The sequence below is a fragment of the Phyllostomus discolor genome, chromosome 5 (genome assembly GCF_004126475.2).
Source record: "Phyllostomus discolor isolate MPI-MPIP mPhyDis1 chromosome 5, mPhyDis1.pri.v3, whole genome shotgun sequence".
NCBI classification, from domain to species: domain Eukaryota; kingdom Metazoa; phylum Chordata; class Mammalia; order Chiroptera; family Phyllostomidae; genus Phyllostomus; species Phyllostomus discolor.
The window spans coordinates 55,389,153-55,404,002 of record NC_040907.2 but is presented as its reverse complement, the minus strand read 5'-3'; the positions used below and the strand labels follow the sequence as shown (position 1 = coordinate 55,404,002).

The 14,850-nt window shown below is 38.6% G+C and overlaps 1 protein-coding gene across 2 annotated transcripts in view; it reads left to right on the top strand.

Annotated features, from left to right (window-relative positions):
- ERICH3 (glutamate rich 3) overlaps positions 1-14,850 on the top strand; it is a 113,852-nt gene that overhangs the window by 21,700 nt on the left and 77,302 nt on the right. The window contains exons 2-5 of one of the 2 annotated variants that reach the window (XM_028513390.2): positions 918-1,011; positions 6,065-6,190; positions 9,838-9,909; positions 11,551-11,679. In XM_028513390.2, the coding sequence (XP_028369191.2) occupies positions 918-1,011; positions 6,065-6,190; positions 9,838-9,909; positions 11,551-11,679 (421 nt within the window). Of the gene's footprint in view, positions 1-917; positions 1,012-6,064; positions 6,191-8,217; positions 8,343-9,837; positions 9,910-11,550; positions 11,680-14,850 lie in introns of those variants that run through there. The other variant, XM_036026293.1, reaches the window with a different exon arrangement.

Genomic DNA, 14,850 nt, shown 5'->3' with positions numbered 1-14,850 from the left:
AAAAGACCCTAAAAATCCAAAGTCATCAAGGTTTTTTCTGGTTCTGAATGAGAAATTTCTAGATACATGTGAGGAAGCTAAAACTTCTAAACTGCTGAGCTTAAACTTAGAGAGAAATTTATACCAGTGGGAATGAGTCCCAAACAACATTGTGCCTTCATTTACTGAACACATCATGATTTAGGCACATAGTACATAACATCAGTAGGGATGCCAAGAATAATGCACCACCCAACCTTGAAATGTAGTCTCAGAGGCGACTGAGAAATAAACAATAACATACTGTGTGACGTGTAATGCAACTCAAGGGCATAGGGGAGTGGAGTGGAAGGTACCGGAGCACACCCAGAGTGTGTCAGGAGATGTTTCCTGGGAGGAGGGATGCTTGTGCATCACAGGCATTGGCCGCTGGCCAGCAGGTGAGGGACAGTTCTTGGCAGTGGAGGGACTGTGTGCTGTGTCCTGAAGACATGAACGAACATGCTGAGGACGTGCAGGCAAGTTCGAGTTAGCGTGTAGGGTGTAACAGGAGAATGAAATGTCCCCTGAAGGACCTCCACCTTTTCCATCAGGCTTCCTCTGTGAAGACAATCCTGACAGCTGGTGCTCTTCTGCTCCACAGCCCCCCAGGACTTTTTACACATTTCTATTGTTGGATTTTTTTACACCAATTTAATTGTTCATATCTGATTTTCATACTTGTCTTCAGGATAAACAACGTCAGGACTACCTCCCAGTTCTTATCATGAAACCTAGAAAACAGTAGATGCTCAACAGTACCTGTTTATTAAGCATGCGCATGAATGGCTGGCTGGCTGAATAAGGTTATGGGCAGTGTGGGGAGGAGAGAGTCAAGAGTTGCCTTGGTTATCAAGAGCACTTCATAAAACCTTAATGGTTTCATTTTTCTGTTTCAGATTACTTGCCGCATATAATAGTCTTACCGACAAACACCTGGCTGGATATTTTAACAATACAAGGATAAGGAGGCATCTCCTAAGATCAGGGCTGGTAAGATTGGTTTCCTTTCTGCCTGCCCTTTTGTTTCACTAAGTCCAATAACTCTCTCCCTTTTCTGGTTTTCTCTTTGAACTAATTAGTGGCATCTCCCCCCACCTCCATTTCAGAAAAACTGCTTCCTTTCCAAAGCTCCGATTTATCCTTTTGAGGCTGTGTTTCAGAAGACAGGAAAGGAGGGCACAGTGACTACTAAGGCAACGTATAAATTATTGAGGAAAAACCCTGAGTTTCCAACATCATATTTCACTTCTTTGTTCATTCATTCATTTATTCAATATAGTTACTGAACAGAATTTATGGACCAAGAATATTAAGGATTAAGGATAGAAAGGACTTTACTGTCTTTAGGAAAACATATATATATTGTTTTTAATAATCACAGAATCTGGTGTGTAAGACATAAACAGTTCAAAATTTCTCTTTGGATTTTTAAAAGGTTTCGTTTTCCGGGATGGTTTATTGACACATTAATGTATTTTGCTGGCTCCAAACTATCGTTTCCATAAAATTTCTATTCCTTTAAATGTAATGTGAAAACCTTTTAAAAACACTACAGCTTTCCATTGAAAGAAATGGGGGTAGTTATAGAAAGTGTGACTAAAAGGTTTTGCTGTTTACCTTCTTAAAACACAGCCGGTTTTCCTTAACTCTTGTTGCTATGGTGTTGACAGGATATGCACTGCGTTTCTAATTGTTTATGAGCTTGGCACTCTGGCTGGGTAGGTCTCACAGCGGCAAGCTTTCTGTCTCCTATGGCTTCGTTACCAGGCAGACCTGGCTGAAAGTTGGCTCTGTCATTTACAAGACATAGACCCTTGAGCAAATCATTCAACTGTCTGAGCTCTAACTTTCTCAACTGTAAAATAAAGATAATGATCCCCAGCCCTCCTATTGTTGTGACAATTAGAAATCTTTTTTTTTTTTTTTAAGATTTTATTTATTTATTTTTAGAGAGGGAAGGGGGCGGGGGGAGAGAGAGAGAGACAGACAGACAGACAGACAGACAGACATCAATGTGCGGTTGCTGGGGGTTATGGACTGCAACCCAGGAATGTACCCTGGCTGGGAATCGACAATTAGAAATCTTTAATAAATGGTTGTTCTGATTACTGTGGTTACGATTAACATTACTTCTTTGGATAACAAAATATGAGCTTCATGCATAAATAGGAAGAACTTTGCATTTACTTAGCAACACCATTAACAAACACTTAATTGAACATTGGTTATGTGCATGGCAACTCAAATGAGGAAGATACAGCTCTTTCTCTAGAGTAGTCTTTCTGTTATACTCCCTGAATCAGCAATGTTCAGCATTACCTGGGAACTTATTAGAAAAAGCAAATTTTAAAGCCCCACCCAAGACCTGTTGAGTCAGAAACTATGGGGTGAGGCTAATCAATTCATTTTAGTTTTTTAAACTTTATTAAAAAATATTGGGAGTAACACAGGATAATAAGGTTATATAGGTTTCAAATGTATATTTCTATGATACATGATCCATATATTGCATTGTGTGCCTGCATGCAAAGTCAAATCATCTTCCATCACCATATATTTGGCCCCTTTAGCCTTTACTACCCATCCCCCTGCCCTCTGGTAACCACCACACTGTTGTCTATGCCAGTTTTATGTCCCACATACCAATGAAATCATATGGCTTTTTGTGATTGACTTGTTTTGTTTAGTGTAATATTCTCAAGGTACATCCATGTTGTCGCAAATGGCAGTATTTCATTTTTCCTTAGGGCTAGTGAAGTTGGGCATCTTTTCATATGTCTGTGGGGAATTAGTATGTCTTCTTGGGAGAAGTGTCTGTTCTGGTCCTCTGCCTATTTTTTAATGGGGTTGTGTGTTTGCTTGATGTTAAGTTTACGAGTTCTTATTGGAGCAGTTTGCAAATATCCTTTCTCATTCAGTTGGTTGCTTTTTTTTTTTTTTGTCTGTTTCTTTTACTGAGCAGAAGCACTTTATTTGATATAGTCTCATTTAGTTTTGCTCTTACTTCCCTGGTCATTGGGGTCAAATTCACAAAAATCTTCTCTAAGATTGAGGTTCATGAGTTTAGTACCTATCTATGTTTTCTTCTATGTAATTTATTTTTTCATATCCTATCATTAGGTTGTAATCCATTTTGAATTAATTTTTGTACAGGGGGACAAGGTGTAGTCTAATTTCATTCTTTTGTATGTGTCTTTCCAATTCTTACTGAAGAGTCATTCTTTTCTCCACTGTATGTTTTTGTCTCCTTTACAAACTCAGGCCTTACTCCCTTCCATTTCATGTTCTTGTTGTCACGAATTATCCCTGTTTGTGTTGTAAGTTTGTTGGTGATCTTACTTGAGGTTTTGTGGCCTTTTGTTCTTTGTTTCAGGTAGAATAAGCCCCTTGAGTATTTTCTACAATGGAAGTCTTTTGGTGATAAATTCCCTTAGCTTCTGTATGTTTGAAAACACCTTAATTTTTTCTTTATGTCTAAAGAATAACTTTTCTGGATATATTGTTCTTGGCTGGTAATTTCTCTCTTTTAGTAGTTTAAATATTTGATTCTACTCTATTCTGACGTGTAGAGTTTCCGCTGAGAAGTCTGATGATAACCTGGTGGGCTTCTGTTGATAGGTGACTTTCTTCTTTTCCATGGCTGCCTTGAGAATTATTTCTCTGTCATTAATTTTCATTTTAATAGAGTGTGCCTTCAAGAGGTCCATTTTGGATTGAGGTAATTAGGTGTTCCATTTGCCTCTTGGATTTGAGGATCTAGTTCTTTCTGTAGTTTGGGAAGTTCTCTTCAACTCTTTGTTTGAATAGGCTCTCCATTCCCTCCTCCCTCTCTTCTTCTCTTAGTATGCCTATTGCTCTGATATTGCACTTTCTGATAGAGCCAGTTAGTTCTTGTCCAGTTCTTTCATATTTTTTTCTGCTCAAGTCTCTCTTTTTCCCTGTGTCACTTCTAGATTTCTACTTTGATATCACTTATTCTTTCCACCATCTGGTCAGCTCTATTTCCTATGCTTGCTAGTTCATTCTTGATATCTTTTATTGAGTTTTTCATCTCCAGAATTTCTCTTTGGTTCTTTTCTAAAGTTTCACTGTCTTTGTAAAGTACTCATTTTGTTCATGGACTAGATTTCTGAGTTTATTAAACTGCCTATCTGTGTTTTTTTGTATCTTTTTAAGTTATTTCATAACTGTATTCTTGAATTCTCTGTCATTTAAATCAGGTATTTCTGTATCTTTGTTTATTTTCTGGAGATTTTTCATTTTCTTTCTGAACTGCATCATTCATTACATCAGTTATTCATTGTATTCAATGGGTTTCTTCTCTCTCTAGGCATCTCTATATACATGGCACTTCTCAAGTAGATTGATAAGAAGTCTTTATATTGTTTTCCAGTATATGGTGCTGAATCACAAGTTTGGTTTTTTTTTAAACCCTCTTGTGCCTCCCTGGCTTTCTTAGACCTCTGTGAGGTGGTAGAAAATGGCCTGTGTACCCTAAGAAGGTGAGTGCCTCCCCTGCTCCCCTGTGATCTGGTCCCAGGGGAAAGTGGTGGCCAATGGGGCTCCAAATTGATGAAATTTCAGTGCTTTGCCCCTGAAGTTCCCCTGGTCGCTATTGCTGGGAGGACAAGTTGCTCCAGCTCACCCCACGCCCACACATTGAGCCTGCATTGCTGGCAGTATCTGGTTGCAGAGGTACATGTATCTTTACAAATAACTGTTTTCAAATTTTGGGGGTAGATACCCATTAGAGGGGTTCTTGGGTCATATGGTAATACCGTTTTTAATTTTTTGAGAAGTGTCCATACTGTTTTTCCATAGTGTCTGTACCAAATTAAAATGGCCATATTACCTAAAGCAATATACCGATTTAATGTAATCCCCATTGAAATCCCAACCTGTTTTTACAGTTTGCCTTCTACGTGATTCTGATGCAGTCTCAAGTTTCAGAACTTTGCCCAATAGGAACACCTAGTTTAGTTGGAGAGATCAGACAACTGCTAGGCTGGTTTTTCCAACTCAAGGAAAAACAATACCCTTATATATAAAGATACAAAAAAATGTGCCCATAGGGAAGATGCAAAGAAAAGGAAAATAAGTATGGTTGAACCTTAAATAACACAGACAGGTTTGAACTTCCTGGGTCCACTCATATGCAGGTTTTTTCCTGATAAATACATGGATTGTTTTTGATATGCACATGCTGAAGGCCAACAGTATGCATTGATTTATGCCATTTTATATAGGGGACTCGAGCATCCTCGAGCATGGGTTTTGTATCATCAGGCATCCTGGTACCGATTCCCCACAGATACTGAAGGACAACTAAGTGTTTGAGGATTCAAAAGTTATATGCAGATTTTTGACTATGTGGGGGTGGCTACCCCCTGAACCCCATGTTGTTCACGGTCAACTGTAAATATAACACAGGAGCTACCATTGCAGTGATGCCGGATGAAACCAATCCGGATTACTTTATATTTGCAGCACTGTATAATCTAAAAAAAATCTGAATCACAACACATTAAATTACATTCTGGGCTGGAGAGTGAAGGAAGAAGAAAAAGCAGTGTGAAAACAAAGTAATGAAGCCAATTATTTTAAAACAAACTGATGAGAGCCTCTGTAGCTTACATGTTTTGCCCTTCAAAGTCTATTTCCTGGGAATCATCAGTCCTGTGATCAGTGCTCTTACTTATAGTTTCAAGGCAGCACCCACCCCTTCCTCCGGAAAGCCCGCAAAACGAGAAATGAGAAGAACACCTGGGTTCCATCAAGGGAAAATCGCTACTCTGATGAAAACCTTGTTTAAAACAACAAGTGCACCACCTGTGTGCATTTTCACAGTGATGGATATATAAGACTGCCTTTCTCTTTTTTTTTGACTTATGAAATATTTATTAAAAGTGCTTTATTAATACTTAGCAACCATAGTAGCATACTCCTTTAGGCTTAGGAGACTCTGCCTCTCTCTCCCTTTTTAGGGACTAACAATACATTTTCTGCTTTGTATTTCTCTGTGTGCTTTATTTATGCATGACAGATCACAAGAAGTGGAAGAATACTTTCAGAAAAAGAATACAAACTAAATATCATGAAGAGGGATCACCAAAGATATATCCGGGAGTGCTTAGCCCAGGCTATTTTCCACAAGGTTCTTGATATGGAGGTACAAACATTTACTGTTTTCTTTGTAACTTGTATTTTCTAATATGATAATTAATAATACTTCTGTATCCAGAGGCAGGCAGGGGTATTCTCCCTGTATTTCATTTAAAAAGAATGGAAGAAGGTGGCCTGAGAAATGCTCTATATCTCTCTAGGTAGCAAGGAGGCAGCAGACTAAAGTAAGCTTTTCTCCTTTTCAGTCTGAGAAAAATATGGACACCATTATATATTTTGTGATATTTAATTTAACAAATGTAGATTTTAATCCATAATGGCTACTCTAAAACATAGCAGTCCTCACCATCTGTACCTCAATTTCCATTTGCTAAAAAAAGTGGCATCTGTTTAAATATCAGTAATTCCACTGCCATGAATTATTTCAGATTTGTTATTCTTTTAAGGCTCTGAAGCTCAGCCGTATGCTAAATTGCAAGGAGTAGGCATTGAAACATCTGCTGTCCCTCCTCCTTGAGGCCACATTGGTCAGCATGGATTTACAATCCAAGAATCAACAACTTTTTAAAAATCTGACATGGCATTTTTAGTAGGATATCTAGCTAGCTTGATAAATTATTTTAGCCTTGCTCCATGAAATTTGTAGTTTCAAGCATCAACACCATTTTAATCTCTGTGAAAAAGCATGTCACTTCTTGGCTTGAACATACAGCAATAAATCATAAAACTTGGCTCGTAACACCATTGACCCGTGGGTGCAGTAAACACTTATAAACAACTGTAGAATCATCAGTAAACCAACGCTAAGTTTAGTGCCACTGAAAATTATGCTACCATTATATTGAGCAAGTGTTGTATTCTCTCAAGGTGTATATGACCTGTTAATTTAGGAATTCATTTTGTGCTTATATGAGTTACATAGACTCATTATTAGTGACCCCCAAATTCACTTGCTTAGAAAAGTATTAGTTGCAATTCTATAACTAAGGTTAAAAAATAGTACAATGTAAAATTAGTTTATACTTAGTTTCAAACTTAATCAGCAGGCACCGAATTCTCTATCAGCCTAGATCCTTGAAGTTTGGTTTTCCAAACTTTCATTCATATAACTCACACATTATAATGGCTAAATATGCTATTATTTAAGCATCTTCATGTATTCTTAAAGTTTGGAATAAATGTCATAGATAAGTGGTGAAATGTAATATATAATATGTAATTATAATATATAAATTAATTAACAAATAGAATATTTCTAAATTGCCACATTCACCTCACATTTAGTTTAGGATGATGCTGTTTACTAATGTAGTTATACTAATATTCATGAATTCATTCATACAACAGACATTAACTACAGGCTTACTGTGTACCATTATAAGGCTGTGTGATGTATGACTGTGAGATATAATTTTAAGAAAACACTGTAGAAAGCGATCAAATGATAGAAGAAAGGAGCAAACAGACTGAGTTCAAACAGGAGGGACTGGCGCCTTGCCTCTGTGAGAGTCAGCAGAAGCCACACAGAGGTTCTGCTCTTTGAACTGGACCTTGGAAGCTGAGTGAGACACCACACAAAAACATGAGAGGCATTTCAGAGGACATAGTGGGTGGAAAGGAAAGCTCCCTGAGGCCAGACAGCACAGTGGGGTGGTTAAAAGAGTGGCAGGAAGGGGCGCTTTCCACTAAGTCCGTGCTCGGTTTCTGGAGGGCCTTCAAATGCAAAGTAGGTCTGGGGCATAGGCGATGAGGTGATGAAACACTGTTTAGCAGGGAAGTGAAACAAATGAGCAGAGCTGTTTTAGAAAGATGATGTTGCTAAAAATGTGGAAGATGGATTAATGAGCTGGAAAAGATTGGAGGTGGGAGGTCAATTAGGAAGCTGTTGCCAAAGGGCGTCGGCTGGCAGCGGGAGTGGAAGCGCTGGGGAGACGCAGCTGTCCACGGAGACAGGGGGAGGGAGAGACACTGACACTGACTGAGTGCGGAGGCTGAAGGAGAAGGAGCCCAGAGGAACTCGGAAGTCTCCAGCTTGGCGGGTGCTGAGTGCACTGCAGATCAGGAGCAACAACATAGGCTGGAAAAGAACCCGCAGGTGATGGGAAAATGCGCCTGATGGCGTGGTGCCCTGGAAGCAGGAGGTTCTTGAGAGTGGCAGAGTGGTTGAGTAAGACGAGTACTGGGGCAAAAGCAATGAGGTTTGACCCGGAGCACAAGGACGTTGGTGGCCTTGGTGGAAATAGTTCCAGTGATGGGAAAGAGGAGGGTTGGTGGGAGTGGGTGACTACGGTGAGTGAGGAATAAATAGAAGATGGAAGTTGGCTAATACTGACTCTCATAAAGCTTGGTGCTAAGTGGGTGAGAGAGCTGGAAAGGGCAAGAGAAGAGAATGCTGGTTAGATAGGGAGGGATTGCGTCTGCAGGGTGCAGGGCAGCAGGAGTGGCTCAGGAGCAGAGGAAGAGTACTTTTTAAAACACCCTCAAGTGTGCCTGAATGATTTTAACCAGAGTTATAAGCAGATTATTTTTACATGATTTTTATTTTTCAATTATATGATAATACATTATAGAAAATTTGGAAAACACAAGAAAGTATAAAAAAGGAAATATGCCTCCTCTCAGAGAGACAACTGCTATTTACATATTCATATTTGCTTTTAGTCTTCATTCATATTTTACATTAATAAAAAGCATGTGGTATTTTGAGAGAAACATGGTTTTGTGAAGAAAAACCAAACTAACAAAAACAGATAGAAAGTTAATGTCAGAGAGAGCAAAGTTCAACCACTGATGAGATGTGTGACCTGGGGGTGAATTCATGGTCCTCTGTCTCAGTTTCTTCATTGTAAAATAAGATAGCTTAGCAGTTACAGTTGCTCAGGAGAGATGATGAACACAGAACATGTACCTAGCATGGGGACAGGCACACAATGTGAACTTGATGAATGAAAATTGCATTTCTGTGCAATTCTCTATCCTTTTTTCTGTATTTTCCATTTTTTACTTTTTAAAGATTTTATTTACTAATTTTTAGAGAGAAGGGAAGGGAAAGAGAAGGAGAGAAACATCAATGCGTGGTTTCCTCTCATGTCCTGCAACCCAGGCATGTGCCCTGGCTGGGAATCGAACTGACGACCGCTTGGTTCACAGGCCGGCACTCAATCCACTGAGCTACACCAGCCAGGGCTGTATTTTCCATTTTTTAAAGCAAAATCTTCATGAACCTTATTTTAATTATTAATTCTATTCCATCATTTTTATTTTAATGATTATATTCTATTCCATTATATAGATGTACCCAAAATGTCACTATTCTTTTATGGTTTGTTGGGCTTCTGAATTTTTTGCTTTGAAGAGAACAACACTACCAACAACAAATACACCTTTTAGACAGCACTTTCATGCTTAACACATTTTTTATTAAAAAATCAGATTTCCTTGTAAATTTAGACGTAAAATTTACTGGTTATAGGGTAGGGACACTTTTAACTGTCTGATACATGTTATATTGGCTTTCCAAAGAGTTGTACCAATTTATATTCCCACTTGCACACTAAAGCAGGTGACTATTCTCCATCTCAATGACAGGAGGGGTAATTGAGAATACAGTTAGCTGGGAGGATTATTTTTCTCTAAACAATTTGTTGCTGTAATTGATATGAATCTCTCCTCCATTCTTTCTTGTATGCTTAGCGTTACCATCAGCTTGAAATTAAAAAGAAACTGGAGACCTTAGCTAAAAAGGAGCGAATTCAGAGATTTAAGGTAAGAAGCCACATAACTCTCTTTTACTTCATAATATTGTTTTATGATTTTGAAAGCCAGTGGTGCTGTTATTGAAGTTCCTTGGGGCACTTTCCTTTGGGGTAACTCATAGCCAAGGTCAAGTGCTGGTTTCATGCTGCCTAAATCCTGGCCACCACTATCACAGAGGATCATGACAGAAGAGGAGCTGCCCATGCAAAATAAATTTGTAAGACATAAACCTTTCCAAGAAAAGCTTGAAAACATTCTTCTCAAGTTTGGGATTTTGCTTTTGTATTCTCTTGACTGATATGTGATGGAGGCTGTAGGATTTTTTCTTAAGAAAGTAGAAGTGATGGTTATGTTCCCCAGCTGATGGAAAGCAGGGCATTCAAAGAATTATCCAATGGCACATTTTTGCATGTGTCCCATGAGAATATGTGGTAGGCAAAATCTACCTTAGCAAACAAACAACAGCATAAGATTTAGGCATTTTGCATGAGGCATTTCAAACTTCCCTGTTTGTTTTTTAATTTTGTATTTGACATCCTTCTTTGAAGGGAACACATGAAGTATATACATTTGAATCAAGACCAGATATTCTATTAGGCATGTCTGAAAGGTTTCAGTTTAGGTTAGCAGTTTTATTCAATTCCTTGAGCCATTCAAATGAACATGTTTTTCTTTATTTTCTGTGTCATTCTACAAATGTGAGGCCTAAGACACATTTCACAAACTGATGAATATTTGTAAAGCTTCTGTAGTATAACTTGCCATATAAGACAGTAATTTTTCCCTCTGGTCTGATAGACTCAAATATGTCTATTTTATCACGGTCAAAAGATAATCTTGTTACAAAAGTGTTGTTAAATAACAGAAGACAGGTCAGTTTTTCAAGATCAGAAGAGTTAGTGTGCAGAGATTTGTGGTGAATTCGACTTGGCCAATATTGTCCTGCATCAAGGACTGAGTTATAGATTCTGGAATTTACTGCTGACGTGTTGATGGAGAAGAATGGCCACTGGAAATAAAGAGTGACTGGTGCTGCCCGAAGCAGTGTGCAGTCCTCTCACGCCCGGGGCGCCAGGCACACTGACGGGGTAGTCGGGCGGCTGCAGAATTGTCAGATTTGTGACAGACACTGCAGTTCCTCCCTGTGTGCTTTTAGTTTGTGACAGTTTTCACTTCATAGTTGCACTTAGTGAAAGACCTAGTTTTGGCCTCTTTCATGTAATAATGCAACCCTTTTGCTTAGGTTATTATTTAATGATTTTTTAAGGTAGAAAAGAAAGGATACTTTCTTGTATCCTTTGCTGATAGAGTAATGTGGAACTCTATGCTTCTTGTAGTGATCTGCTTAAAGCTGATTAATAAATGTTTTTGCCCAAACTGAAGGTACACTGCCCTTATAGCTATTTCTTTGAGTACAGTTATTTCTTCGAATAAAGCAGACTCGGTTTCCTGCCTTTCACTACCACATCCAGATCCCCAGCACAGCTGTGGAGATGTTTTCTGGCTATCATGGTAGGCCTGAGAAGGAACATTTTGAAAGTAATGGCAAAAGGCTTCTTTAGTCATGTAGTATATTTTTACTTGGTAGGCACTAACCTAACCTAGATTACTAACTATGCATCAATTTGTTAAATTACTGTCTTATTCTAGGGAGAGCCCATAAAATGGTCTATAGAAAAAAACATGCCAGTCCTGTCTCCCCACCCCCCAGTGGGCCCAAAGGCTAGCCGTGGCCACAGTGTTCTGGTTGAGGACGGACCTTCTAGTCCAATAACACTGGTGAGTCATATTTAACACTGCTACACATCATCCTGAGTAATTACTTTATGATTTCTTATAGATTATAAGAAAAAATGCTCTCTGGGTACATGTCTGCATAATCCTAAGAATTCTACTGAATAAAAACATAGTCTTGTGCCTATTCAACTCTGTCTCTATCGAATGCCCCACCTTTAATCAATATCACCCCTGTTGAATGCATTTTGGTTGTTATTGCTCGATTAAGTTGCTTTAAGCAGGGGCCCCCAACTCCGGGGTGCAGATCGGTACCATTCCGTGGCCTGTTAGGAACGGCGACACACAGTAGGTGAGCAGCAGGTGAGCAGGCAAAGCTTTGCTCACTTTACCATCCGAGCTCAGCCTCCTGTGGGGGTGGGCAAACAAGCAGAAGCTTCTCGAACATGCCCACATGACAGGCCTGCCTTTCCATACCCCCACCCCCCACCAGGCTGTCTGTGGAAAAATTGTCCTCTACAAAACTGGTCCCCAGTGCCAAAAAGGTTGGGGACCACTGGCTTTAAGTACAGATTACTTATGTTATCTACATGCTGAAACACCTTCACTTGCTTTGTGTCACCTATAGGAAATCAGACTCTTTCACCTGAAGTTTAAGACCCTAAACCATATGAACTCAATTTAGCTATTCCCGTAATTACCCTTTAGCATTCTACAATGCAGCAAAACTGAACCACTAGTTGTTACATATTTGTGTTCTATTTTTTGATCTCTGAATTTTGTTCTTGATGCTCCCTCTACTTTCTCCTTGCTTGTAGAGCTTATTTATAGGCACAAATTGAGTGGCACTCTATGGTATTTGGGGCCAGATACTTATATTTGTGCTTCATTTTTCAAAAGTGTGTGCACATGCTCTAAGATAAAAATAATTAAATATGCAGAAATTCTATTTAAAGAAATTACACACTGACCTCTTCTTCCAGTTTGATTCATTTATAACCTAGAGGTGGTATTTGCTTGAAGGAAGTTAAGGTAGCTTGAATAATGTAGATACAAGAAAAGATTTGTAAAGTATTTGCTGGAGGTTGATGGTTTCAGTTGTAAATGAATTGCTTGATTAGTCTTTATTCTTGCTTTGTGTTGCTTGATGTATTTCCTTGTTAGCATGAACATTTTTTTGGATTGCACAATGTTTACAGAGAAATTGCCATGCTTTCACAGATTGTTAAAGCAGGTTCATCACATATAGTGTTAAGATTTGACATTCTTCAAAAGGTAAATATGTTTTGACATTTCTGGGTGAACAGCTTAAGTTATGAAAAGCAACTGCCTTCCCTTTCTTGTTACCATATTTCCAGGCTTCATTTAAATGTATATGTATACAAATTATTCTTTTTTTATGTGGCAAATTTACTAGACTCTCAAAAGCTTAAACTGGGCGAAACAAAAGAAACAATCAAGTGCTGTTTTCTATCTTCCCACCTGTTTCAGAGAGGAAAAACCCTTGAAAGGCTTTCTTTTCAATTTTCCAGCTGAACACCCTCAATAAGTAGTTTATGATACATCCAGGAGATCTTAATGTGGCAGGAATGAGAAAGTAATTTAAAAATTACAGGAAACACTGACACCAGCACTTCAGAAGCCTTTCTATCTGGTAAGCTGCAATTCTTCCCTTGGTCACCCCTACGGTGCTTCCGCACCGTGAAGGATAGCTACTGTGGTCTCGGAGCTGTAGTTCCCATTCTACAGACGTTCAAGTCCTCCTCTTTGTTTTCTCAACCTGGATATACTTCCTTTGCATTTGACTCCTGACCTCCAAGTGCCATTGAGATGGAGATAATAATCCTTTTGGGATATTGCCATCAATTTTTCTCTTTTAACTTTCTTAAGCGAATAAAGGAAGTATCCAGTAGATAGTTATTGCATTGGTCACTAATTGCACCTAAATTTTCAAAATAACATACAGGCTTTTAGCTGCATTGTTCCCATTAAAACTCTAGAACGCCATTCCAGTAATTCTGCACAGGCTTGGAAAATTCACCCCCGGAGATCATCCACTAAGAATTAGAAATGCTCAGCTAAGCTGAATAATCACCAGGTAGTCAATTTCAATTCACATTCTGGTACAGATTTGAAAATGTTAAGCTATAGTGACATATTTATTCCAGGAAAATATATTATGAGCAATTTAAAATATAGCAAGTTTAAGGTGGCTTTTGATGTGAACTACAACAGTTTGTAGCTCACAGCTGTTAGCTGAATGGTGCAGATTTGTTTTTAGAGATAAATGTAATCAGTTAAACATTTGACTGCCACATTCATCTAACTGAATATCTGTATGCAAATGTGGAGAAATAAAATTTAGAGCACAACAGCCAATTGATCATGTTCTAGTTTATAGTAACCTGCTTGTTTGAATTCCTACATTAGATTCTCAATGCTTTTGTGTTCAGTTGGATTATTTGACAGGAGAAAGTCTTAAAGCATGTTTGTTTTACAGAGGTCAAAGGAATTCTTTTGGAGGATCTGATTTCCTTGTTCAGAAACCTCTTCATTTTTCTTTGTGGGTTTTACAACCTTTCTTTTTGGGGCTTACATAGGCTTACGTTCTGTTTCATGAAATCGAGTGCTGTTGTAGTCAATCCACTTGGTTCCTGGTGTTGGTCAGGATATAGGTTTGTGTGCAGTGAGCATAAGGGTGATCTCCAACCCCAGTACACACACATGAATCCCAACTGCTGTGCCATCTCTACTCCACAGAGTCCTCCAAAGCTCAGACTCCTTCTCTCTAAGCACATGACCTGGAACTCTCATGTATCACTTCTGTTCACATCTTTTCAGTCTGAACTGAGGAATCTATCTATACAGAATTGCCAGAGATGCTAGGAAAATGGAGCCATGTTTCCTGATGAAAATTCTATTACTAGTGAAGAAAGGAAGGCAGATATTGGGGGTTACTACCTTTGTTCTCTTCTCATTCAAATGTTCACATTTACCCTTCCTTGTCTCTGCTTCTCCATTTTCTTCTGTTGCTCATCCATTTGGGTAAAATATTCCTGCTTCTGTGAAACTTTAATTTTTCAGTCTCATTGGCTTTTCCCAAATAACTGTAGGTCTAAGCGCTATTAGTTCTCAGGTATTTTATTGTATTTTCTGTTTGGTAGTATTTGTGTGGTTCATTTGGCACTAATTGTTTTATGTCACCATTAAACATTA